The 25,043-nt window shown below is 38.3% G+C and overlaps 1 protein-coding gene across 1 annotated transcript in view; it reads right to left on the bottom strand.

Moving 5' to 3' along the window:
• The window catches only part of LOC126481332 (galactosylgalactosylxylosylprotein 3-beta-glucuronosyltransferase I), a 53,531-nt gene that overhangs the window by 5,096 nt on the left and 23,392 nt on the right, over positions 1-25,043 (bottom strand). Inside the window, exons 3-6 of the mRNA XM_050105005.1 lie at positions 24,004-24,113; positions 23,329-23,482; positions 23,000-23,146; positions 20,666-20,962 (exon numbers count right to left, since the gene is read on the bottom strand). Coding sequence (XP_049960962.1) covers positions 20,666-20,962; positions 23,000-23,146; positions 23,329-23,482; positions 24,004-24,113 — 708 coding nt within the window. The remainder of the gene's footprint in view (positions 1-20,665; positions 20,963-22,999; positions 23,147-23,328; positions 23,483-24,003; positions 24,114-25,043) is intronic.

The raw sequence follows: 25,043 nt of genomic DNA on the forward strand, positions 1-25,043 counted from the left end.
GATATGAAAATTCTTGGCATAATAAAACTGTGTGTTCCGGACCGAGACTCAAACTCCAGAGTTCGAGTCTCGGTCTGGCACACAGTTTTAATCTGCCAGAAAGTTTCATAGTTTAAGTAATTTTGTGTCATGGCTGTATTTTCAAACTGCAACCCAATATATCTCACACAATAAGCTGTATTTTTTAACCAATTAAATGGCTTGGAATAGCATATAATATCTACAAAGTGTCACTGCCACCTGTGAAAAAACAAAGCAATCATTGGTTAAGAAGAAATGGATTTGAAGTTTTCATGATCTGCTTTACTCTTCTACCTTTTTCAGGTGTGTAGTATTAATTTTCTCAGAACAGAAAATTGAAAACAATAATTTGCTGCTGTACAAATTTAAAATTCAGAATCAGTATGGAAAAAGAACATTTCATTTATCCACAGGTACATAATAATTATTATTATTAAATATTAATGTCATTTTAGTTTTTCCCTGCAAAGGCAAATCTTTAATATTTGTCTGGTATTCTGCCAGGTGGCAGTGTCCACAATGAGTGATATTTCAGCACAAGCCAATCTTTTGGCATTCTCAAGTGTTCCTGATGACTGACTTTTCTGCTAGGCACCTTCTCCATATTCTCCACCCCGTCTGCTCCCAGGCTCCTGCCAGCTATCTCTGGGGGCACACCTGTTGCAGTGGGGGGCGGGAGTTTGATGCTGAGGGTTGATACATGGTCCTCGGTAAAGCTGTGGCCAGTGCAAAATGCAGCTCCCTGCTGCTGTGGTGACAATGTGTCCTCATCTTCTATTGCCACAACAGGAACAGAATTCCTTGTAGATGGCTATCGTGCTTTGATTCTGATGAATGCCGAGTCCCAGGATTTGCTAATTGAAAACCAATATCTTTATTTATTAGGTCACAATGTAGTCTGACTTCTTCAGCCTCCTGTAGAATACAATCCCAGAAGGTGTTTGATTGTAATAACATGGTTCTCTCATAATTCATGGCTTGAATGTAGGTCATGCACTGCTTGCCACAGCAGACTTTGTCAGCTAATGGTTGTCTGTGTGGCATTTATGCTCAGTGCATCTCTCCTGTATTGTCCCTATAATCTGACCTACATATATTTACCCACACTGGCAACGGTGGCATGAGACTTCTGGTTCCTGGAGTCCTAGGTCATTCTTCACTGATTCCAACAAGCCCTTTGTTTTGGCTGGTGGGCGGACCAGCCATCTGATGTTATGTTTCCAGGGTATTATTCTGATTTTTACCGATGTGTTCCAGACATATGGGATAGTCACCATCGCAAGAGGTTTCTCTTTGCCTTCAGCAGGCTGTGGTCTTGGCTTCTTCAGCCTTAGGCACATTTATCTGGCAGTTGCTGTACTGTATCTACAGAGCATAGCCCACAAGTGCTACAGTTCAGCCTTCAGATGGCCACAGTCAGAGGTTCCACATGCTCTGTGGAGTAGTGCACTTAAGACGTCTCCTTGTGAAGGAGCATGATAGCTGGTAGCATGTTAGTACAAACCTGTATTTGTCGGTATGCAGTAGACTACGTCATAGTGTGTCATCTGGCCTTTGCGTGATGAGCATGTCTGGAAATGAAAGTTGATTGTTTTCTTCTATCTCCATCGTGAATTTGATGTTCTGGTGCAGTGAATTCAGATGATGTAAGATGCCTTGTACGAGATGTCCAGATTACAAATGTATCATCTACAAATTGAAAAAAGCACGAGGGTTTGTAGACTGCCACCTGCAAGGCTGCTGCTTCTAACGTCTCCATTAACATATTGGCCACCAATGGTGATAGTAAGCAGTACATTGCTGCTCAATCTACTTGTCCATAGTAATTTCCATTGAACAGAAAGTAGGCTTATGTAAGCATGAATTCAAACAGTTCTGTTATTGCTGACCCAAACTTCTCTCCTATGAGGTTTAGGGAGTCCGAGGTACTTTTGTAAAGAGAAATATGACATCAAAGCTCACTGCAATGTCTTCTTGGCCTAGTCTGAAGTTCGGGAGCTGCTGGATGAAATGCACGGAAATCCACATGCGATGCTGGCATTTGCTCACAAAGAGGCTGAGCACCACTGTCAGGTATTTTGCTAACACATGTTGGTGTGCTAATGCTGTCAACAATTGCGCAGAGCTGCATTCCTTCCTTGTAGACAGTAGGTAATTCGTAGAGTCCAGGATGCACAGATGCCCATGGACGAAGTCTCTTCTCTCTTCTTATTTGGGAATGTGTGTGAGCAGCTCCATGGTCTTCCTCTGCACTTTGTTAATAGGACCATCTTCAGTTTCCCTGTAGGCATTGTCCTCTAATAGGTCACACATTTTTTGCTTGTATACTTAACCTTTCAACTCCAACATCGAGTGGCACTTAACACCACGAATTTTGTTTTTTGCTCTGATGATGTCAAGCCTCATTCGACATGATTTTTCATAGGTATCACATGCTCAATTCTTGATTCTGTCTGTACTAGTCTTCAATGGTGCTTAGTGCTGCGATCTGTGTCAAACTGTTCCAGTTGTGTTGGAAGAAATGTTGGAATTATTACATCCAAGTTTGCATGCGCACTATGGCTCATTCATCACCTTCAGTTCTTTCTGAGAAAGATTTTACAGCTTTTAGAGGAATCTCTAAGTGTCAATGATAGTGAGAGTGGTTTTGATGATGCGAGATGTTCATTTCTGAACAGCAATAGATTCATGGCGAATGTGGTGCGAAAATGACCAACTTTACAGATTTTTCTTTTGATGATTCAAAGTGTGGTTTTATCACTGAAACTGGTAATGTCCCACCATTGACAGCTGGTTTCTTTCAGTTAACTTTTATAGACAACCTATTTCAACAAATAGCAGACCAAACAAACAGCTATGCTACAGCAACAATATGTTAAAGTGACACCACTTGCAGAATGTTCTGTGGTGGGCCTGGAGAAATGTTACCAAGAAATGAAATGCTTCCATGGTGTGCTACTGAATACGGCATTACACAAATGTAAGAACTACCAGGACAATTTTTTTTCAAGAGAATGGTTACAATCATCTGACTTCTTTTCAGACAGTTTTACTTGCACACGATGTATGCAAATACTCAGAGCACTTCATGTTTCTAATCCAGAGAGTGCTACACATGTGAACATTCAGGTTGAATCATGCCCGCATAAAGTGAAGAACGTGTGATTATTTTCTCGAAATTTATTGACCATATAGGTATTTAGTATCATTCATTCAAGAGTCGTGTGTTATTCAAAATGTATATAATCCTTAAAAACCAACAAAATGGGGATTCAGAGTTTATACGATTCCGGATTCATCAAACTGTTATATCTGCAGTTTGATACCGTGTTTTGGCATTGTAAAAACAGAGTCATTGATTTCTCCAGCCTTTAATTTTTCTGAGAGATTGGTTCTTCAGTTGCTCGCTAATATTAGAAATGCTACAGGGCAATCGGGGTGTCATTTGCACACTGACCTTTTCTTGTACAGGTGTTGCATTAGCTGATGAACTGTTGAAATAGAATGTGCATATCATAGGAATGATTCAGGTCAATCAATAAAATGCCTCCACAACAACAAAATGATGGTCCGGCATGGCAAGATAAAATACCTTGTCCAAAGCTTTCTACAAAAGCAAATAACTCAGTGTCATTTACAGGAAGGAGAAACAGCAAAGAAAGGGAAGAAATAATGAAGCCAAATGTGATTTTTGATTATACTTTGAAATGGGCGGAGTTGATCAATCTGACCATTTTATTTCCAGTTATGGTTTTCTAATGAAGTCTGAAGTGTTGGTGAAAACTGTACTTCTGGTTGTTAAACAGCTATTTGCTACACAAGAATCACTGCAAGAGAAACAATTTGAAAAAAAATGTCTCACAAAGTATTCCATAAAAGTGTTTTAAGATACTTATTTGGCGAAGAAGGAAACCCAGGGCAAAAAACGAGGAAGTCGTTCAACTTTTGATGATGAGGAATGCTTGAATGGAAAGCTGCACATTCAACAAGCTTCCTGGGAACAAGCATAAGGATTGTGCTGTGTGTTCAGACAGAAAAAAAAAGGTGGTAGGCATGAAACTGTGTATTACTGTGAAACATGCACATGAAACCCAGCTCTCACCCGGATGATTGTTTCAAAAAATATAACACATTGAAAAGTTTTGTACTGTAATGTTTTGGAAATTATTTGAATGAAAGCTCATTTTTATGTCTCTCCTATCTGTTGGTCAGCAGCCTCATTGTTTCCACAAAGAGACTGTGCAATTCTATGTGGTGTGCTCGCCACCCGCACAGTGGCAATTTAAATAAGAGTACGCAGAGCTGCCCTGTGTCAGCTTATGGAGGGCAAAAGGTTAACATGACAGCAAGACTGTACAATTCACTTGATGGCTGGTAAGATAACTGTTAGAAACTTCTTGGGGCCACTTAGGTGCTTTCCTCTCTTCACTGGTAATGTTTGGCTCTGGTGGAATCCCCCTAGCAAGAATATGTTACACTTCACGTCTTATTTCCTCTGTAGCATCTCATTTAAGTACATGTTTCATGATGCTAATAAATTTTGCAGTAGGTAGTATCATTGGAGATTTTGCAAAATTTAGCCCCTTTTCCTACTACAGATAAGGCAACATTGTCAATTATGTACCCTGAATAATACATTTATTAGTAATAGGTTTAACCACAAGGTGCTCATATTTCTAAAGCTTATCTGCAAGCTGCCAAAGGCCATGCTCTGTTAGCTTGAGACACACTAATTGCATCTAAGTCAGGAGAGAATGTTGATGCTAACTACAGATAGTGTGAAGAGTTCTTGTTGAGCCTGTGTCAAGTATACCTGATCCTCTTCTTGGCCAGGGACAGGCTGGCTCTTCTGGTGATCTGGCTGACATAGTCCTGATGCGATGAACTAAGTTTGCAAAAGATGGTATAATTCTGTCCTCTTGGAATCTCAGCAGAAAGTCATGGTATGCCACACGGCAGTCCTTCCAGTTCCGGAGCTTGTCAAATTGTACTGTGCATCTCCTCCTTGTAGTGGTACATTATGTATTATTTTTGGTTTCCACAGCATAGGAAAATATTTAATATTTCTTGGGTATTCAGCCCACTAGCATTGTCCAGAAGGCACAGAATTTCCACAAGCCAACATTTTGCCATCCTCAGGCAGTCCTGATGACTTTTCTGGTTGGCACTGTCTTCATATCCCCCATGTGAAGCCTCCAATTGACTGTCCCTGGGGGTGACCTGGTGCATTGGTGGTGGAAGCATGACTTCGAGGAGTTAGAAGAAAATGATCAACTTCAATTTCTGGATGGGGTCATCATACTCTGTCATACAGTGTCTACCATAAACCGATACAAAAACTTGCACTTGCATGCTTCCAGTTATCAAGATTTTCCACGATGAGAAACAATGAGATGATGTCCACAGGACACTGTTCCTCAGAGCATGTGAATTCTCTGACATGACCATCTAACAGCTAAACTGTGGCACTTATGGCCCAGGTTCTAGATGTATAGTTACAGCAACTGCCAGACACAGTGTGCCTTGGGACTGAATCAGCCAAGACCACAGCTTGCCGAGGACAAAGAAAACCTGTTGCGATGATGGACAAAGAAAAACCTGTTGCGATGATGATTATCCCATAAGCCAGGAAAACATAAGCAAAAGTTTGAAGAATACTCTGGAAACATAATGTGAAGTGCTTGTTTTGTCCATCAGCCAAAACGAAAGGCGTGTTGAGATCAGTCAAGGATTAGGACTCTGGAAACAATGTGTCTAATGCATCCCTTGCCAGTGCACGAGTTTGTAGGCCAGACTATATGGACAATACAGGAGAGATGCACTGAGCATAAATGCCACAGTACCATCAGCCGAAAAAGTTACCTATGCACATGGCATCATTTATGACACCACAAAGTTATTGCAACAATCCAATACTTTCTGGGACTGTATTCCGAAAGACGCATCAAAAATCCGACTACATGGAAAACTAATACACAAGGGCAGTTAAACAACACCTGAGACCCAGTCTTGTGCACAATCAAAGCACAACGGCAATGTACATGGGAATGTGTTCCCGTAATGGTAAATGAAGAAGACGAGGACACATTGTGACCAAAATGACATGAGACCCACATCCAGCGATGGTTGCAGCATGACAGTACCTTGGATTGACACCCGCACAGTCATCAGAAACCCTGAGGAATTAATGTTGTTGTTGTTGTTGTCTTCAGCCCTGAGACTGGTTTGATGCAGCTCTCCATGCTACTCTATCCTGTGCAAACTTCTTCATCTCCCAGTACCTATTGCAGCCTACATCCTTCTGAATCTGTTTAGTGTATTCATCTCTTGGTCTCCCTCTACGATTTTTACCCTCCACGCTGCCCTCCAATACTAAATTGGTGATCCCTCGATGTCTCAGAACATGTCCTACCAACCGATCCCTTCTTCTAGTCAAGTTGTGCCACAAACTTCTCTTCTCCCCAATCCTATTCAATACCTCCTCATTAGTTATGTGATCTACCCATCTAACCTTCAGCATTCTTCTGTAGCACCACATTTCAAAAGCTTCTATTCTCTTCTTGTCCAAACTATTTATCGTCCATGTTTCACTTCCATACATGGCTACACTCCATGCGAATACTTTCAGAAATGACTTCCTGACACTTAAATCTATACTCGATGTTAACAAATTTCTCTTCTTCAGAAACGGTTTCCTTGTCATTGCCAGTCTACATTTTATATCCTCTCTACTTCGAACATCATCAGTTATTTTGCTCCCCAAATAGCAAAACTCCTTTACTACTTTAAGTGCCTCATTTCCTAATCTAATTCCCTCAGCATCACCCGACTTAATTAGACTACATTCCATTATCCTTGTTTTGCTTTTGTTGATGTTCATCTTATATCCTCCCCTCGAAACACTATCCATTCCATTCAGCTGCTCTTCCAAGTTCTTTGCTGTCTCTGACACAATTACAATGTCATGTGCGAACCTCAAAGTTTTTACTTCTTCTCCATGGATTTTAATACCTACTCCAAATTTTTCTTTTGTTTCCTTCACCGCTTGCTCAATATACAGATTGAATAACATCAGGGAAAGGCTACAACCCTGTCTCACTCCCTTCCCAACCACTGCTTCCCTTTCATGTACCTCGACCCTTATAACTGCCATCTGGTTTCTGTACAAATTTTAAATAGCCTTTCGCTCCCTGTATTTTACCCCTGCCACCTTCAGAATTTGAAAGAGTATTCCAGTCAACATTGTCAAAAACCTTCTCTAAGTCTACAAATGCTAGAAACGTAGGTTTGCCTTTCCTTAATCTAGCTTCTAAGATAAGTCGTAGGGTCAGTATTGCCTCACCTGTTCCAGTATTTCTACAGAATCTAAACTGATCTTCCCCGAGGTCGGCTTCTACTAATTTTTCCAGTCGTCTGTAAAGAATTCGCGTTAGTATTTTGCAGCTGTGGCTTATTAAACTGAGTGTTCAGTAATTTTCACATCTGTCAACACCTGCTTTCTTTGGGATTGGAATTATTATATTCTTCTTGAAGTCTGAGGGTATTTCGCCTGTCTCATAGAGCTTGCTCACCAGATGGTAGAGTTTTGTCAGGACTGGCTCTCCCAAGGTCGTCAGTAGTTTAATGGAATGTTGTCTACTCCCGGGGTCTTGTTTTGATTCAGGTCTTTCAGTGCTTTGTCAAACTCTTCCACGCAGTATCATATCTCCCATTTCATCTTCATCTACATTCCCTCCTATTTCCATGATATTGTCCTCAAGTACATCGCCCTTGTATAGACCCTCTATATACTTCTTCCACCTTTCTGCATTCCCTTCTTTGCTTAGAACTGGGTTTCCATCTGAGCTCTTGATATTCATACAAGTGGTTCTCTTTTCTCCAAAGGTCTCTAATTTTCCTGTAGGCTGTATCTATCTTACCCCTAGTGAGATAAGCCTCTACATACTTACATTTGTCCTCTAGCCATCCCTGCTTAGCCATTTTGCACTTCCTGTCGATCTCATTTTTGAGACGTTTGTATCCCTTTTTGCCTGCTTCATTTACTGCATTTTTATATTTTCTCCTTTCATCAATTAAATTCAAAATTTCTTCTGTTACCCAAGGATTTCTACTAGCCCTCGTCTTTTTACCTACTTTGATCCTCTGCTGCCTTCACTACTTCACCCCTCAAAGCTACCCATTCTTCTTCTACTGTATTTCTTTCCCCCATTCTTGTCAATTGTTCCCTTATGCTCTCCCTGAAACTCTGTACAACCTCTGGTTTAGTCAGTTTATCCAGGTCCCATCTCCTTAAATTCCTACCTTTGTGCAGTTTCTTCAGTTTTAGTCTACAGTTAATAACCAATAGATTGTGGTCAGAGTCCACATCTGCCCCTGGAAATGTCCTATAATTTAAAACCTGGTTCCTAAATCACTGTCTTACCATTATATAATCTATCTGAAACCTGTCAGTATCTCCAGGCTTCTTCCATGTATACAGCCTCCTTTTATGATTCTTGAACCAAGTGTTAGCTATGAGGAATTAATATTATTATTATTATTATTATTATTATTCTCTCTTTCTTTTCTCAGATGTTATGTCTGGTCAAAAATGGAAAGTGGCGCAGACCTTAATCAAGCGTGACTTCGTTTTAACTGTGCGGTATACGTTATATTGCATTTAGGAACTTTCGGGAAATTGAACATGTATCAATAATTACGGATTTCTGTAGTTGTATATATACGTTTGGATGCAGCTGTATTGCATTGATGTACTGGTGGATATTGCGTGGTATGACTCCTGTAGTTGATAGTATAATTGGCATAATGTCAACTTTATCCTGATGCCACATGTCCTTGACTTCCTCAGCCAGTTGGATGTATTTTTCAATTTTTTCTCCTGTTTTCTTCTGTGTTTTTGTTGTATTGGGTATGGATATTTCGATTAGTTGGGTTAATTTCTTCTTTTTATTGGTGAGTATGATGTCAGGTGTGTTATGTGGTGGTGTTTTATCTGTTATAATGGTTCTGTTCCAGTATAATTTGTATTCATCATTCTCCAGTACATTTTGTGGTCCATACTTGTATGTGGGAACATATTAGTTTATGTTGTATGGCAAGTTTTTGATGTATTATTTTTGCTACATTTTCATGTCTTCTGGGGTATTCTGTATTTGCTAGTATTGTACATCTGCTTCTGATGTGATCTACTCTTTCTATTTGTTTGCAAAGTCTGCATTTATCTGTTGTGGTATTGGGATCTTTAATAATATGCTTGCTGTAATATCTGGTGTTTATTGTTTGATCCTGTATTGCAATCATGAATCCTTCCGTCTCACTGTATATATTGCCTTTTCTTAGCCATGTGTTGGATGAGTCTTGATCGTTGTGTGGCTGTGTTAGATGATACCGGTGCTTGCCATGTAGTGTTTCATTTTACCAATTTACTTTCTTTGTATCTGTTAATGTTATGTGATCTAAAGGGTTGTAGAAGTGGTTATGAAATTGCAGTGGTGTAGCCGATGTATTTATATGAGTGATTGCTTTGTGTATTTTACTAGTTTCTGCTCGTTCTAGTAAGAATGTTCTTAAATTGTCTACCTGTCCATAATGTAGGTTTTTTATGTCGATAAATCCCCTTCCTCCTTCCTTTCTGCTTAATGTGAATCTTTCAGTTGCTGAATGTATGTGATGTATTCTATATTTGTGGCATTGTGATCATGTAAGTGTATTGAGTGCTTCTAGGTCTGCGTTACTCAATTTCACTACTCCAAATGAGTAGGTCAATATTGGTATAGCATAAGTATTTATAGCTTTTGTCTTGTTTCTTTCTGTCAGTTCTGTTTTCAGTATTTTTGTTAGTCTTTGTATTTTAGTTCTTCTTTAATATTTGTATTATCTATTCCTATTTTTTGTCTGTATCCTAGATATCTATAGGCATCTGTTTTCTCCATCGCTTCTATGCAGTCACTATGGTTATCCAATATGTAATCTTCTTGTTTAGTATGTTTTCCCTTGACTATGCTATTTTTCTTACGTTTGTCTGTTCCAAAAGCCATATTTATATCATTGCTGAATACTTCTGTTATCTTTAGTAATTGGTTGAGTTGTTGATTTGTTGCTGCCAGTAGTTTTAGATCATCCATGTATAGCAAATGTGTGATTTTGTGTTGGTATGTTCCAGTAATATTGTATCCATAATTTTTATCATTTAGCATGTTGGATAGTGGGTTCAGAGCAAGGCAGAACCAGAAAGGACTTAAGGAGTCTCCTTGGTATATTCCGCGCTTAATCTGTATTGGCTGTGATGTGATATTTGAATTTGTGTGGATATTAAGTGTGGTTTTCCAATTTTTCATTACTATGTTTAGGTACTGTACCAATTTAGGATCTACTTTGTATATTTCCAATATTTTTAGTAACCATTAGTGGGGTACACTATCAAAAGCTTTTTGGTAATCAATGTATGCGTAGTGTAGTGACCTTTGTAGCTTGATATGTCACCTCTGCATCTATTATCAGTGGCTCTTTGCATCCTCGTGCTCCTTTGCAGCAGCCTTTTTGTTCTTCATTTATAATTTTGTTTTGTGTTGTATGTGTCATTAATTTCTGTGTAATGACGGAAGTTAATATTTTGTATATTGTTGGTAGGCATGTTATGGGGCGATATTTAGCTCGGTTTGCTGTGTCTGCTTGATCTTCAGGTTTCAGGTAAGTTATTCCTTGTGTGTAAGTGTATCAGGGACTGTGTATGGGTCTGCAATGTAACTGTTAAATGATTTAGTTAGATGTGAATGTGTTGAGGTGAACTACTTTAGCCAGAAATTTGGTATTTTATCATTTCCAGGGGCTTTCCAATTGTGTGTAGAATTTATTGCTTGGGTGACTTCATGTTGCAAAATTATCACTTCAGACATTTGTGGTATCATCTTATATGTGTGTTTCTGCTTGTATCCACATTGCATGCCTGTTATGCTGTACCGGGTTTGACGATATGTTGCTCCAGAAGTGTTTTATGTCTTATGTTTGGTGGATTGTCTATTTTAATGTGTGTGTTATCTACTGTCTGGTAAAATTTCTTTTGGTTTGTGTTGACTGTTTGGTTTTGTTTCCTTCTATTTTCACTTTTTTTGTATCTTCTAAGTCGTTTGGCCAATGCTTGTAATTTCTGCTTCTTTTCATCTAATTCCTCTATCGCTTCCTGTTGTGAGATTTCACCTAATCTTTTTCGTTTTTTTTTTTCTGACATTCATTTCTTATAAATTGTGTTAGCTGTCTGATGTCTTTCCTCAGTTTTTCTATTCTGATCTGTAGCCTGTGTTGCCATGCTGGTTTTGTGGGTTTCTTCTGTGTGTTGGTTGGTTCTGATCTCTGCCTAGTGTGTATATTTAGTGTATTGAGTGCTTCTACATAAACCAGTAGTTGTAACTCTTCCATATTTGTATTTTCATTTATTTTGTTGTGTATGATTGTGTTGATAGTTGTTGTTGTTGTTATTGTTTCGACTTGTGCGTTATTTGGTGGTCTATCCAAGAGTGGTCTGATGTTTGTATTTGTCTCTTTGCATTCTATATATGTCAACTGAAATTTTTCTTCTATATCTAACATGTGTGTTACTTAATGTTCTATTTGTGCTTGTTCTGGTGGCTGTCTTAAGATTTCGTTTTCCTCTGATTGTTTAATTGATGCGTATTGTTCTTTGTTTGTTTGCTCTGGGATGTTTGAGTCCATTGCTATATTTTCTTCTTCTTCTTGTGATTGCACATTATTTTGTTCCAGTATTTGTTGTACTTGTTGTTTGATGTTTTCTAATTCTGACTGGGGTATCCTGTTATTTTTTATTATTACACGGATCTGATCAGCTAGTCGTTGTTCTGTTAAAAATTTTAATTCTGGGTATCTGGTAATAAATGTGGTGTATACTTGTGATCTGTATCCAGTTGTGTTCGTTCCTAAGTTTGTTGCTTGGTAATAACAGAACATGAGGAGTCGGTTAACTTCATCTGACCATCTCATCCTCTGTCTTTGTTTTCCTTCTAGGGTGGTTGCAGGAAGCATATCCTGCAAAACACCTCTATTTGGATTTAAATCATTTGCCGTGAGGCTAGCACTGTCGTTACCATTGTGGACAGGCATAGGGTTCAAGTGTCGTCTCCGACCATGACGGCGCTTGTCCGAGGCTTCATTAGTTCTGTCCTGAACCAACTTATCGCACTAAAAGGGGGGTTAGCCCTATTAGTGGTTTGTTCTTTTCGTCGCCTTTTACGACTGGCAGAACATAACGGACGCCTATTCTTTTCCCGGGTCTCCACGGGGATGATTATTATTATTATTATTATTATTAAATAATTATCGGACATCGGACAGCTAACACAATTTATAAGAAACGAAATGAAGCAGAAATTGCAAGCATTGGCCAAATGACTTAGAAGATACAAAAAAAGTGAAAATAGAAGGAAACAATACCAAACATACAACACAAACCAAAAGAAATTTTACCAGACAATAGATAACACACACATTAAAATAGACAATCCACCAAACATAACAGACATGGAACACTTCTGGAGCAACATATGGTCAAACCCGGTACAGCATAACAGGCATGCATGGTGGATACAAGCAGAAACAGACACATACAAGATGATACCACAAATGTCTGAAGTGATAATTTTGCAACATGAAGTCACCCAAGCAATAAATTCTACGCACAATTGGAAAGCCCCTGGAAATGATAAAATACCAAATTTCTGGCTAAAGAAGTTCTCCTCAACACATTCACATCTAATTAAATCATTTAACAGTTACATTGCAGACCCATACACAGTCCCTGATACACTTACACACGGAATAACATATCTGAAACCTAAAGATCAAGCAGACTCAGCAAACCCAGCTAAATATTGCCTCATAACATGCCTACCAACAATATACAAAATATATAATCTTATGCAAACCTTATTCTTTCCAACGAGAGTGCAAGGGAACAGTAGAACAACCATAGACAACATTTTTGTTCATTCCTCATTATTAGAAGGGCATTTTGTTAGCAAAAAGGTGAATGGCCTTTCAGATCATGATGCACAAACTAACTCTAAAAGATTTTTGTGCTGCAACAGATGTTAAATATAGTTATCAACTGTGTAGGAAAGCCGATCCAGTTGCTGTAGAGACCTTTGTAAACCTCATCAAGGAACAAGAGTGGCAAGATGTCTATAGGGCTGATACAGTAGACGATAAATATAACACTTATCTCAAGACTTTTCTCGTGCTCTTTGAAAGTTGCTTTCCGTTAGAACGTTCGAAACAGGGTACTAGCACAAATAGGCAGCCTGGGTGGCTGACTAGAGGGATAAGAATATCCTGTAGAACAAAGTGGCAATTATATCAAAACGTTAGAAACAGTCAAAATCTAAATGTAGCAGCCCATTACAAACAGTATTGTAAGGTGCTTAAAAATGTTATTACGAAGGCAAAAAGTAAGTGGTATGCAGATAGAATAGCTAAGTCTCAGGATAAAATTAAAACCATATGGTCAGTCGTAAAGGAAGTGGCTGGTCTGCAGAGACAGGTCGAGGATATAGAATCGGTGCGTAGTGGGAATGTTCGTGTTACTGATAAGTTGCATATATGTACAGTATTTAATAATCACTTTCTGAATACAGCAGGTGAACTAAATAGAAACATAGTCCCAACAGGGAATCATATAGCGCTCTTAGAAAAAAGTGTTCCGAGACTGTTACCTGAAATGCTCCTCCATGATACTAACAAGAGGGAGATTAACTTAATAATTAAATCACTAAAGACCAAGAACTCTCATGGATATGACGGGGTATCTAGCAGAATACTGAAGTATTGTTCTTTGTATGTTAGCCCAGTACTTAGCCATATCTGTAACTTTTCCTTTAGGACTGGTCGGTTTCCTGGCCGATTAAAGTATTCTGTAGTGAAGCCACTTTATAAAAAGGGAGACAGGGATGATGTTGACAACTTTAGACCTATTTCCATGCCATCGTTGTTTGCTAAAGTTATCGAGAAGGTTGTACATACAAGGTTACTGGAGCATTTAAATTCACATAATTTGCTGTCAAATGTACAGTTTGGTTTTAGAAATGGTTTAACAACTGAAAATGCTATATTCTCTTTTCTCTGTGAGGTTTTGGACAGATTAAATAGAAGGTTGAGAACGCTAAGTGTTTTCTTTAATTTAACGAAGGCTTTTGACTGTTGACCACAAAATATTACTGCAGAAGTTGGACCATTATGGAGTAAGGGGAGTAGCTTACAATTGGTTCCCCTGATGTTCAGTCGCAATGGGGCACTGTTAAGAGGGGCATTCCCCAAGGGTCAGTGCTGGGGCCGCTGCTGTTTCTTATTTATATAAATGATATGCCTTCTAGTATTACAGGTGATTAAAAAATATTTCTGTTTGCTGATGACACCAGCTTGGTAGTGAAGGATCTTGTGTGTAATGCTGAAACAGTATCAAATAATGTAGGTCATGAAATATGTTTGTGGCTTGTGGAAAATAATTTGATGCTAAATCACAGCAAGACTCAGTTTTTACAGTTTCTAACTCACAATTCAACAAGACCCAATATTTTGATCATACAGAATGGGCATATTATAAGCGAGACAGAACAGTTCAAGTTCCTAGGCGTTCGGTTAGATAGTAAGCTGTTGTGGAAAGCCCATGTCCAGGATCTTGTTCAGAAACTAAATGCTGCTTTATTTACCATTACAACAATATCTGAAATAAGTGACAGTTCAACACGAAAAGTAGTCTACTTCGCATATTTTCCTACGCTTATGTCGTATGGTATTATTTTTTGGGGTAATTCTTCTCATTCAAAAAGGGTATTTTTGGCTCCAAAACGAGCTGTTCGAGCTATATGCGGTGCACGTTCGAGAACCTCTTGTCGACCCTATTCAATAGTCTGGGAATTCTGACATTGCCCTCACAGTATATATGAACCATGGACCTTGCCGTTGGTGGGGAGGCTTGCGTGCCTCAGCGATACAGATAGCCGTACCGTAGGTGCAACCACAACGGAGGGGTATCTGTTGAGAGGCCAGACAAACATGTGGTTCCTGAAGAGGGGCAGCAGCCTTTTCAGTAGTTGCAAGGGCAACAGTCTGGATGATTGACTGATCTGGCCTTGTAACAATAACCAAAACGGCCTTGCTGTGCTGGTACTGCGAACGGCTGAAAGCAAGGGGAAACTACAGCCGTAATTTTTCCCGAGGGCATGCAGCTTTACTGTATGATTACATGATGATGGCGTCCTCTTGGGTAAAATATTCCGGAGGTAAAATAGTCCCCCATTCGGATCTCCGGGCGGGGACTACTCAAGAGGATGTCGTTATCAGGAGAAAGAAAACTGGCGTTCTACGGATTGGAGCGTGGAATGTCAGATCCCTTAATCGGGCAGGTAGGTTAGAAAATTTAAAAAGGGAAATGGATAGGTTGAAGTTAGATATAGTGGGAATTAGTTAAGTTCGGTGGCAGGAGGAACAAGACTTCTGGTCAGGTGACTACAGGGTTATCAACACAAAATCAAATAGGGGTAATGCAGGAGTAGGTTTAATAATGAATAGGAAAATAGGAATGCGGGTAAGCTACTACAAACAGCATAGTGAACGCATTATTGTGGCCAAGATAGATACGAAGCCCACACCTACTACAGTAGTACAAGTTTATATGCCAACTAGCTCTGCAGATGACGAAGAAATTGAAGAAATGTATGATGAAATAAAAGAAATTATTCAGATTGTGAAGGGAGACGAAAATCTAATAGTCATGGGTGACTGGAATTCGAGTGTAGGAAAAGGGAGAGAAGGAAACATAGTAGGTGAATATGGATTGGGGGACAGAAATGAAAGAGGAAGCCGCCTGGTAGAATTTTGCACAGAGCACAACATAATCATAACTAACACTTGGTTTAAGAATCATGAAAGAAGGTTGTATACATGGAAGAACCCTGGAGATACTAAAAGGTATCAGATAGATTATATAATGGTAAGACAGAGATTTAGGAACCAGGTTTTAAATTGTAAGACATTTCCAGGGGCAGATGTGGACTCTGACCACAATCTATTGGTTATGACCTGTAGATTAAAACTGAAGAAACTGCAAAAAGGTGGGAATTTAAGGAGACGGGACCTGGATAAACTAAAAGAACCAGAGGTTGTACAGAGATTCAGGGAGAGCATAAGGGAGCAGTTGACAGGAATGGGGGAAATAAATACAGTAGAAGAAGAATGGGTAGCTTTGAGGGATGAAGTAGTGAAGGCAGCAGAGGATCAAGTAGGTAAAAAGACGAGGGCTAGTAGAAATCCTTGGGTAACAGAAGAAATATTGAATTTAATTGATGAAAGGAGAAAATATAAAAATGCAGTAAGTGAAACAGGCAAAAAGGAATACAAACGTCTCAAAAATGAGATCGACAGGAAGTGCAAAATGGCTAAGCAGGGATGGCTAGAGGACAAATGTAAGGATGTAGAGGCCTATCTCACTAGGGGTAAGATAGATACCGCCTACAGGAAAATTAAAGAGACCTTTGGAGATAAGAGAACGACTTGTATGAATATCAAGAGTTCAGATGGAAACCCAGTTCTAAGCAAAGAAGGGAAAGCAGAAAGGTGGAAGGAGTATATAGAGGGCCTATACAAGGGCAATGTACTTGAGGACAATATTATGGAAATGGAAGAGGATGTAGATGAAGATGAAATGGGAGATATGATACTGCGTGAAGAGTTTGACAGAGCACTGAAAGACCTGAGTCGAAACAAGGCCCCCCGGAGTAGACAATATTCCATTGCAACTACTGACGGCCGTGGGAGAGCCAGTCCTGACAAAACTCTACCATCTGGTGAGCAAGATGTATGAAACAGGCGAAATACCCTCAGACTTCAAGAAGAATATAATAATTGCAATGCCAAAGAAAGCAGGTGTTGACAGATGTGAAAATTACCGAACTATCAGCTTAATAAGTCACAGCTGCAAAATACTAACACGAATTCTTTACAGACGAATGGAAAAACTAGTAGAAGCCAACCTCGGGGAAGATCAGTTTGGATTCCGTAGAAACACTGGAACACGTGAAGCAATACTGACCTTACGACTTATCTTAGAAGAAAGATTAAGGAAAGGCAAACCTACGTTTCTAGCATTTGTAGACTTAGAGAAAGCTTTTGACAATGTTGACTGGAATACTCTCTTTCAAATTCTAAAGGTGGCAGGGGTAAAATACAGGGACCGAAAGGCTATTTACAATTTGTACAGAAACCAGATGGCAGTTATAAGGGTCGAGGGACATGAAAGGGAAGCAGTGGTTGGGAAGGGAGTAAGACAGGGTTGTAGCCTCTCCCCGATGTTGTTCAATGTGTATATTGAGCAAGCAGTAAAGGAAACAAAAGAAAAATTCGGAGTAGGTATTAAAATTCATGAAGAAATAAAAACTTTGAGGTTCGCCAATGACATTGTACTTCTGTCAGAGACAGCAAAGGACTTGGAAGAGCAGTTGAATGGAATGGACAGTGTCTTGAAAGGAGGATATAAGATGAACATCAACAAAAGCAAAACAAGTGTAATGGAATGTAGTCTAATTAAGTCGGGTGATGCTGAGGGAATTAGATTAGGAAATGAGGCACTTAAAGTAGTAAAGGAGTTTTGCTATTTGGGGAGCAAAATAACTGATGATGGTCAAAGTAGAGAGGATATAAAATGTAGGCTGGCAATGGCAAGGAAAGCGTTTCTGAAGAAGAGAAATTTGTTAACATCCAGTATAGATTTAAGTGTCAGAAAGTCATTTCTGAAAGTATTCGTATGGAGTGTAGCCATGTATGGAAGTGAAACATAGACTATAAATAGTTTGGACAAGAAGAGAATAGAAGCTTTCGAAATGTGGTGCTACAGAAGAATGCTGAAGATTAGATGGGTAGATCACATAACTAATGAGGAAGTATTGAATAGGATTGGGGAGAAGAGAAGTTTGTGGCACAACTTGACCAGAAGAAGGGATCGGCTGGTAGGACATGTTCTGAGGCATCAAGGGATCACCAATTTAGTATTGGAGGGCAGCGTGGAGGGTAAAAATCGTAGAGGGAGACCAAGAGATGAATACACTAAGCAGATTCAGAAGGATGTAGGTTGCAGTAGGTACTGGGAGATGAAGAAGCTTGCACAGGATAGAGTAGCATGGAGAGCTGCATCAAACCAGTCTCAGGACTGAAGACCACAACAACAACAGTTGTTTGTTGTTAGCAATATTAGCCTATTCCCAAGAGTTAGCAGCTTTCACTCAGTTAATACCAGGCAGAAATCAAATCTGTATGTGGAATGCACTTCCTTGACCCTTGTGCAGAAAGGAGTGCAGTATTCTGCTGCATCCATTTTCAATAAGCTACCAAAAGAACTCAAAAATCTTAGCAGTAGCCCAAAGTGCTTTAAGTCTAAACTGAAGAGTTTCCTCCTGCCTCACTGCTTCTATTCTGTCGAGGAGCTCCTGGGAGAGCTAAAAAATTAAGCAAATTCCAGTGTTACATTGTTGATTTTCTTTATTTAAACTTTAGATTGTCGCCTGAATATGTTTTTTAAATTTCATTTTATCTGTTTCTACTATCGTGTTGTAATTTCATGTATTGACTTGTTCCATGACCATGGATATTTCTCCTTAATTTGGTCCCACGGAACAACAAATAAATAAAAAAAATAAATAAATTAACTTCAGTCATTACACAGAAATTAATGACACATACAACACAGAACAAAATTATAAATGAAGAACAAAAACACTCCTGCAAAGGAGCACGAGGATGTAAAGAGCAACTGATAATAGATGCAGAGGTGACATATCAAGCTAAAACTAAACAAAGGTCGCTGCACTACGCATACATTGATTACCTAAAAGCTTTTGATAGTGTACCCAACTCATGGTTACTACAAATATTGGAAATATACAAAGCAGATCCTAAATTGGTACAGTAACTAAACATAGTAATGAAAAATTGGAAAACCACACTTAATATCCACACAAATTCAAATATCACATCACAGCCAATACAGATTAAGTGCGGAATATACCAAGGAGACTCCTTAAGTCCTTTCTGGTTCTGCCTTGCTCTGAACCCACTATCCAACATGCTAAATGATACAAATTATGGATACAATATTACTGGAACATAGCAACACAAAATCACACATTTGCTATACATGGATGATCTAAAACTACTGGCAGCAACAAATCAACAACTCAACCAATTACTAAAGATAACAGAAGTATTCAGCAATGATATAAATATGGCTTTTGGAACAGACAAATGTAAGAAAAATAGCATAGTCAAGGGAAAACACACTAAACAAGAAGATTACATATTGGATAACCACAGTGACTGCATAGAAGCGATGGAAAAAACAGATGCCTATAAATATCTAGGATACAGACAAAAAATAGGAATAGATAATACAAATATTAAAAAAGAACTAAAAGAAAAATACAGACAAAGACTAACAAAAATACAGACAAAGACTAACAAAAATACTGAAAACAGAACTGACAGAAAGAAACAAGACAAAAGCTATAAATACTTATGCTATACCAATATTGACCTACTCATTTGGAGTAGTGAAATGGAGTAACGCAGACCTAGAAGCACTCAATACACTTACATGATCACAATGCCACAAATATAGAATACATCACATACATTCAGCAACAGAAAGATTCGCATTAAGCAGAAAGGAAGGAGGAAGGGGATTTATCGACATAGAAACCTACATTATGGACAGGTAGACAATTTACGAAAATTCTTTCTAGAACGAGCAGAAACTAGCAAAATACACAAATCAATCACTCATATAAATACATCGGCTACACCATTGCAATTTCATAACCACTTCTACAACCCTTTAGATCACATAAGATCAACAGATACGAAGAAAGTAAATTGGTAAAAGAAAACACCACATGGCAAGCACCCGTATTATCTAACACAGCCACACATCGATCAAGACGCATCCAACACATGGCTAAGAGAAGGCAATATATACAGTGAGATGGAAGGATTCACGATTGCAATACAGGATCAAACAATAAACACAAGATATTACAGCAAGCATATTATTAAAGATCCCAATACCACAACAGATAAATGCAGACTTTGCAAACAAATAGAAACAGTAGATCACATCAGAAGCAGATGTACAATACTAGCAAATACAGAATACCCCAGAAGACATGAAAATGTAGCAAAAATAATACAACAACAACTTGCCATACAACATAAACTAATAAAACAACACGTTCCCACATACAAGTATGCACCACAAAATGTACTGGAGAATGATGAATACAAATTATACTGGAATAGAACCATTATAACAGATAAAACAACACCACATAACACACCTGACATCATACTCACCAATAAAAAGATGAAATTAACACAACTAATTGAAAAATCTGTAATTATTGATACATGTTCAATTACCCGAAAGTTCCTAAATGCAATGTAACATATACCGTACAGTTAAAAGGAAGTCACGCTTGATCAAGGTCCGCGTCACTTTCCATTTTTAACCAGAAATAATGTCTGAGAAAAGGATATTATTAATAATAATAATATGTATATACATGCTTACAACAAAAGATGCAGTATTAAATACCTTTGTACATCTGTCTGCTTTGGGTTCGAGCTCATCCCAGGAATTCACTAGATGTCTCAACAGTTCACTTTCTTGAAACCCTCTTTCCACATTGTAGGAGAATTTTGCTTGAGGTTTGCTGAGGAAAAACCTGAGATTAACACCAAACCCTGCCATGTCGACTGGGAAGGGACGGTCTGGCCGCCACACGCTGTTCCATCCGACTACATGGCCTGTCTCGTTGAGAAGAGGCCGCTCCACCATGAGACCTCCCACCAGGCCCACCGGCCACACACTCACACGCTCAGTGTGTCGCATCTGAAACAGTGCCAACAAACCTCTATCATCACAACTCCACATCCCTAGAGTAAACTAATATCATATTTTTTTGATATTTACTTTCATATTACAATTTTGTAGTAGATGTTGAAATCACTTTACAGGCTGTTTTCAAATTCTTATTATTCTGAAAGTAATTTATGGTTTGTTAATTCCTAGAGTGTAGTAAGCAGAAGAATCAATATTTGAGTTAACAAACTACTCTGTAACTAGGGAGTAATTAATTTGACAAACTAAATAAACTGGATGACAAACTAGCACAATAGCAATCATGATGATTTAGTCCTGAACTGGTCACATCTGTTCTGTATGACTTAAATGCTTATTCTTTTGTTATTAACTTGTGTTATGCCCTTTCAAGAAATTTTGATGTTTCTCATAGGCAAGGGAACTGTGGCAGAGGTGCAATGAACTGATGAATAGCCATTCTGATGAATATCAGAAGATAGAGATGACAAAGTTGAAGTAAGTGAATGTAATCCAAATTCAGATGTGAGTGCCTCCTCAACTAACAAATCTTCACGTTTTTTGTTACTAACACTTGCCACATATGGAATGGTGGGAAGACTATATGGTAAATGGATCGAATTAGTCATGAGGTGAGAAAGAAAGACCTATTATTTCTTATGAGCCTGGTACGTTACAACTGGCTAAAGCAGTCAAGTTTCCATGGACTTTGATGATAAATTAACGGGTGGCCCTGTAATGTATGGATACACTTTTGACTAAAGTTCGTGAACAGTTTGTTGGGTCTCTTCTGCTATGTGCGGGACTTTACAAAGCATGTGAAGTATACATGGACATGACATTAACCGTTACAATTCCATATGGAAGATTCCTGGTTTTATAGCTCCATATTTGCTCTGATTATTTAACGTTAGAAAAGAAAAGATGACAAGTTACCTGCTGCGTGTAAAGGTATTGTGCCATTGCAAGATTGATATTTGAATGTGCATACTGTGAGATTATGAGCCAGTGAACTAGCTGTTCCTTAAATTTTGGGGACAGTGTGTACTGCATTCAGAAGTTTGAGATAAGTGAGAGACTGGTAAAAAAGACAAAACTGTTCAGACGAGTTTTGATGACTCATGCACAAGACAAAAAGAATACCATTAAATGAGTGTTAACCATTCTAATCTGTTATGTACGACTATCATTTACTTGTATTTGTAATCTAGTATATATAGCATATTAATTAATTACAGATGTAGCTCAGACACGATTAAATAAATAAATCTGTTATGTACTGTGGATAGCTTAAGGCATGTAGAACAAGGATGTGCACAGTACTACAATTCACTGTTTAACATAAAAAATATGAGTACACCATTGAACAAAGAGAAAGCTAATGAAACTTTTAACAGGATAAACAGAGACTTAACTGGCTATGAACTGAAACTAACTGCATACAATTAACTGTGTGATAGAAGCTGACAAGAAACTCATCTCAAGTGAGTTTGAACAATACATCAGTCATCTTAATGAAATCATTCAGATTACCTTTTCATTAGGATAATGCACACTAAAGAGAGAGCATGAACAATCTAACTGAAAGTGACCTGTTTGAAAGCTATCTTTTTTTTCCTTGTGCCTTTCTCCTGCAACAACATCACAGAACTGATGTGGTTATTAAGGGTGTTGGCATACATGGTTTAATAGATGGTCGGATGCCCTCCTTGTTGCCACCCTTTTTACTCCCCTGGATAGAATGTGTGTACCCTAACAGTTTGCACGAAGTTTCATGTGAAAGGGGGGGGGGGGGGGGGGGGGGGTGGCGGCGTTGAAAGTTTTCTAAATGTTTGTGCCCATTCTGGAAGCAGCACTTTAACACGCACCCCACGCATGGCTATCCGTGTGAGTTCCTGTTACTGAGCTACCTATTTCCACTTGTACCATTTTCTTTCTGTTATTTCCTGCTCCCCTATTGTAGATTCATTCTTTTTAAGCATACACAGTAGTATAAAGCAACTGGATAAAAGAGATTTCTGAACTAATGAAAGAGTTACAATGTATCACCTCATCAAAGATCTCCAAACTGTAAGTGTTGTCGTCATCAGCAAAGAAGAGGACACCACTTTCATTAGTAGCAGCCAAATTGTTACGGATCCACTCCAGTGCTGTATTGCGCTGCAAGACACCACGATGCTTCTTCCAGTTGGGTTCCTAAATTCATAAAAGTAAGTGATATAGTTTCAATTTTAATTACAATATAGACAGTGTGTTTAACACAGGGCAGTATGAAAGAGGAGATAACAGTGGAAGATATCCTCTTGCAAGCAAAGTAAAAATTTAAATGTGGTTTCCAAATTTATAAACATTCCTCTCCCTTTAAATAGTTTATATACCTTTTGCTTCCATCGAGTAGGAGTTGAAGCTGCTAGATGTGTGTAGGGAATACCAGTCTTCATAAGAAAAACTTTAACAAGGTTAGTTTTATGATCAGAGTCTTCAATTACAATCCAATGAATGCGAGGAACAAGCATTAGAGTATGAGAAAATCTGCAATAAACAAATGGATATTGTAGTATGCACAAATAAAGGAAATAATGTTTTCAAAAGAGAAAATGCAACTCTGCAGCTACACTCCACAAGAACTAGCTACCTATGACCCTTCCTTAGTTAACAAGCTTGCAGTCTATACAATGATAATGAAAATTATAAAAGCTGGAATAAAGACTACAAATTACAGTCATTTACAGTCTTCCAACCGAAAAAATTAATAAGTAAATAAATTGAAACTCATCATGTAACTATGAATGAACTCAAGAAGGGAAACTGCACGACACTGGTAATAAGATGATAAAACAGTGATTGATGGACTGAAAATTAGTGTAGGTTCTCTAAAGATTGCAGATTACTCTTTACTGATAACTATGTCCAGTTTTGAAAAAGTTAGAAGCAATTGAAAAATATAATAGAAAATTGTGTTCACATTTTTTTAAATCCAAATTTGTCATCGCAAACTTTTACCTATGTCTCAAACCTAGGACTAGAAATTTTCTGATTTATTCACAACTTACCGTGTTAATTCAGCCTTCTGTACAGGTCTTGAGTATGTTGGAGTAATCACATAAATTATTGGCAAGTCTGATTTTCCATCTGAAGAGCGTTTTACTGCAGGTTGTGTCAACTGCAATTATTTGCACAAGATAAACAGTGAAAGACTGTCATAAGTAATGATGGGAAATTGTTTCATGCAGCATAATGACAAATAAGTGGGGCCAACAATCTCAGTCAAAGGCAGATAACAGAATATCAGCTTTATGAAAGGAAGGCCTACTTCTTTCAACATCAAAGAAATAACTGGCAACTACTGAAATGATTAGAAATGTGAAAGCTAATAAATATGAACTGAACAAAAGTCCCATGCAAAGACAACTGTCAGAAGTGTCTTTTTAGGAAATGTTAAGTAGTCGTTTTTTAAGTTATCTCTGTCTCAGAACATTCACAAAATTTGTGGAACTGGTGTGTAAGTTTATATTCTAATTCCAGCGCAATTTTCTTCGGTCTTCATTATAATTGTGCAGAACAAAACAATATGCACCATTCCAAGATGAGCTTGAACTTGAAAAAAGTAGTGCTGTTTTTATTATTATGAAGAAGAACTTTTACAGGGACATGCGAGTTCTTGTGATAGCTGTGAGTATGATGCAATGATATTCCAGTGATCATATTTTCTTCTTTTTATGAATAGAACAGAATGTCCATTTGCAATCAGTTAACTCTTTGAAATGGACACTGCTCCATTTACCATAATGAGGGCTCTCCGTTTTCTATGTAGCACGGGAAATAATGGAGAAATTTGTAAGGGCACGAATATCAATACCACTATAATGTATGAAATCTTACCCTTCACCTGTCTTTCTGGACCCAGGATCACTTTTGGCATCTGCAGAAAAGATGTGTATGCTGTTAGTCCTGCGAGATCAACTCACAGACTGAACATGTACAAGTTGGGGGTATGGGTCCTGTTGGTGCGAATAAGAGCTCAAAGTATTTATTCTATAATTGGTATTGAGCAATATGGATCACACATTTTTCTTTACAGTGATCAAATAGA

The sequence above is a fragment of the Schistocerca serialis genome, chromosome 5 (assembly GCF_023864345.2).
Source record: "Schistocerca serialis cubense isolate TAMUIC-IGC-003099 chromosome 5, iqSchSeri2.2, whole genome shotgun sequence".
Lineage (NCBI taxonomy): Eukaryota > Metazoa > Arthropoda > Insecta > Orthoptera > Acrididae > Schistocerca > Schistocerca serialis.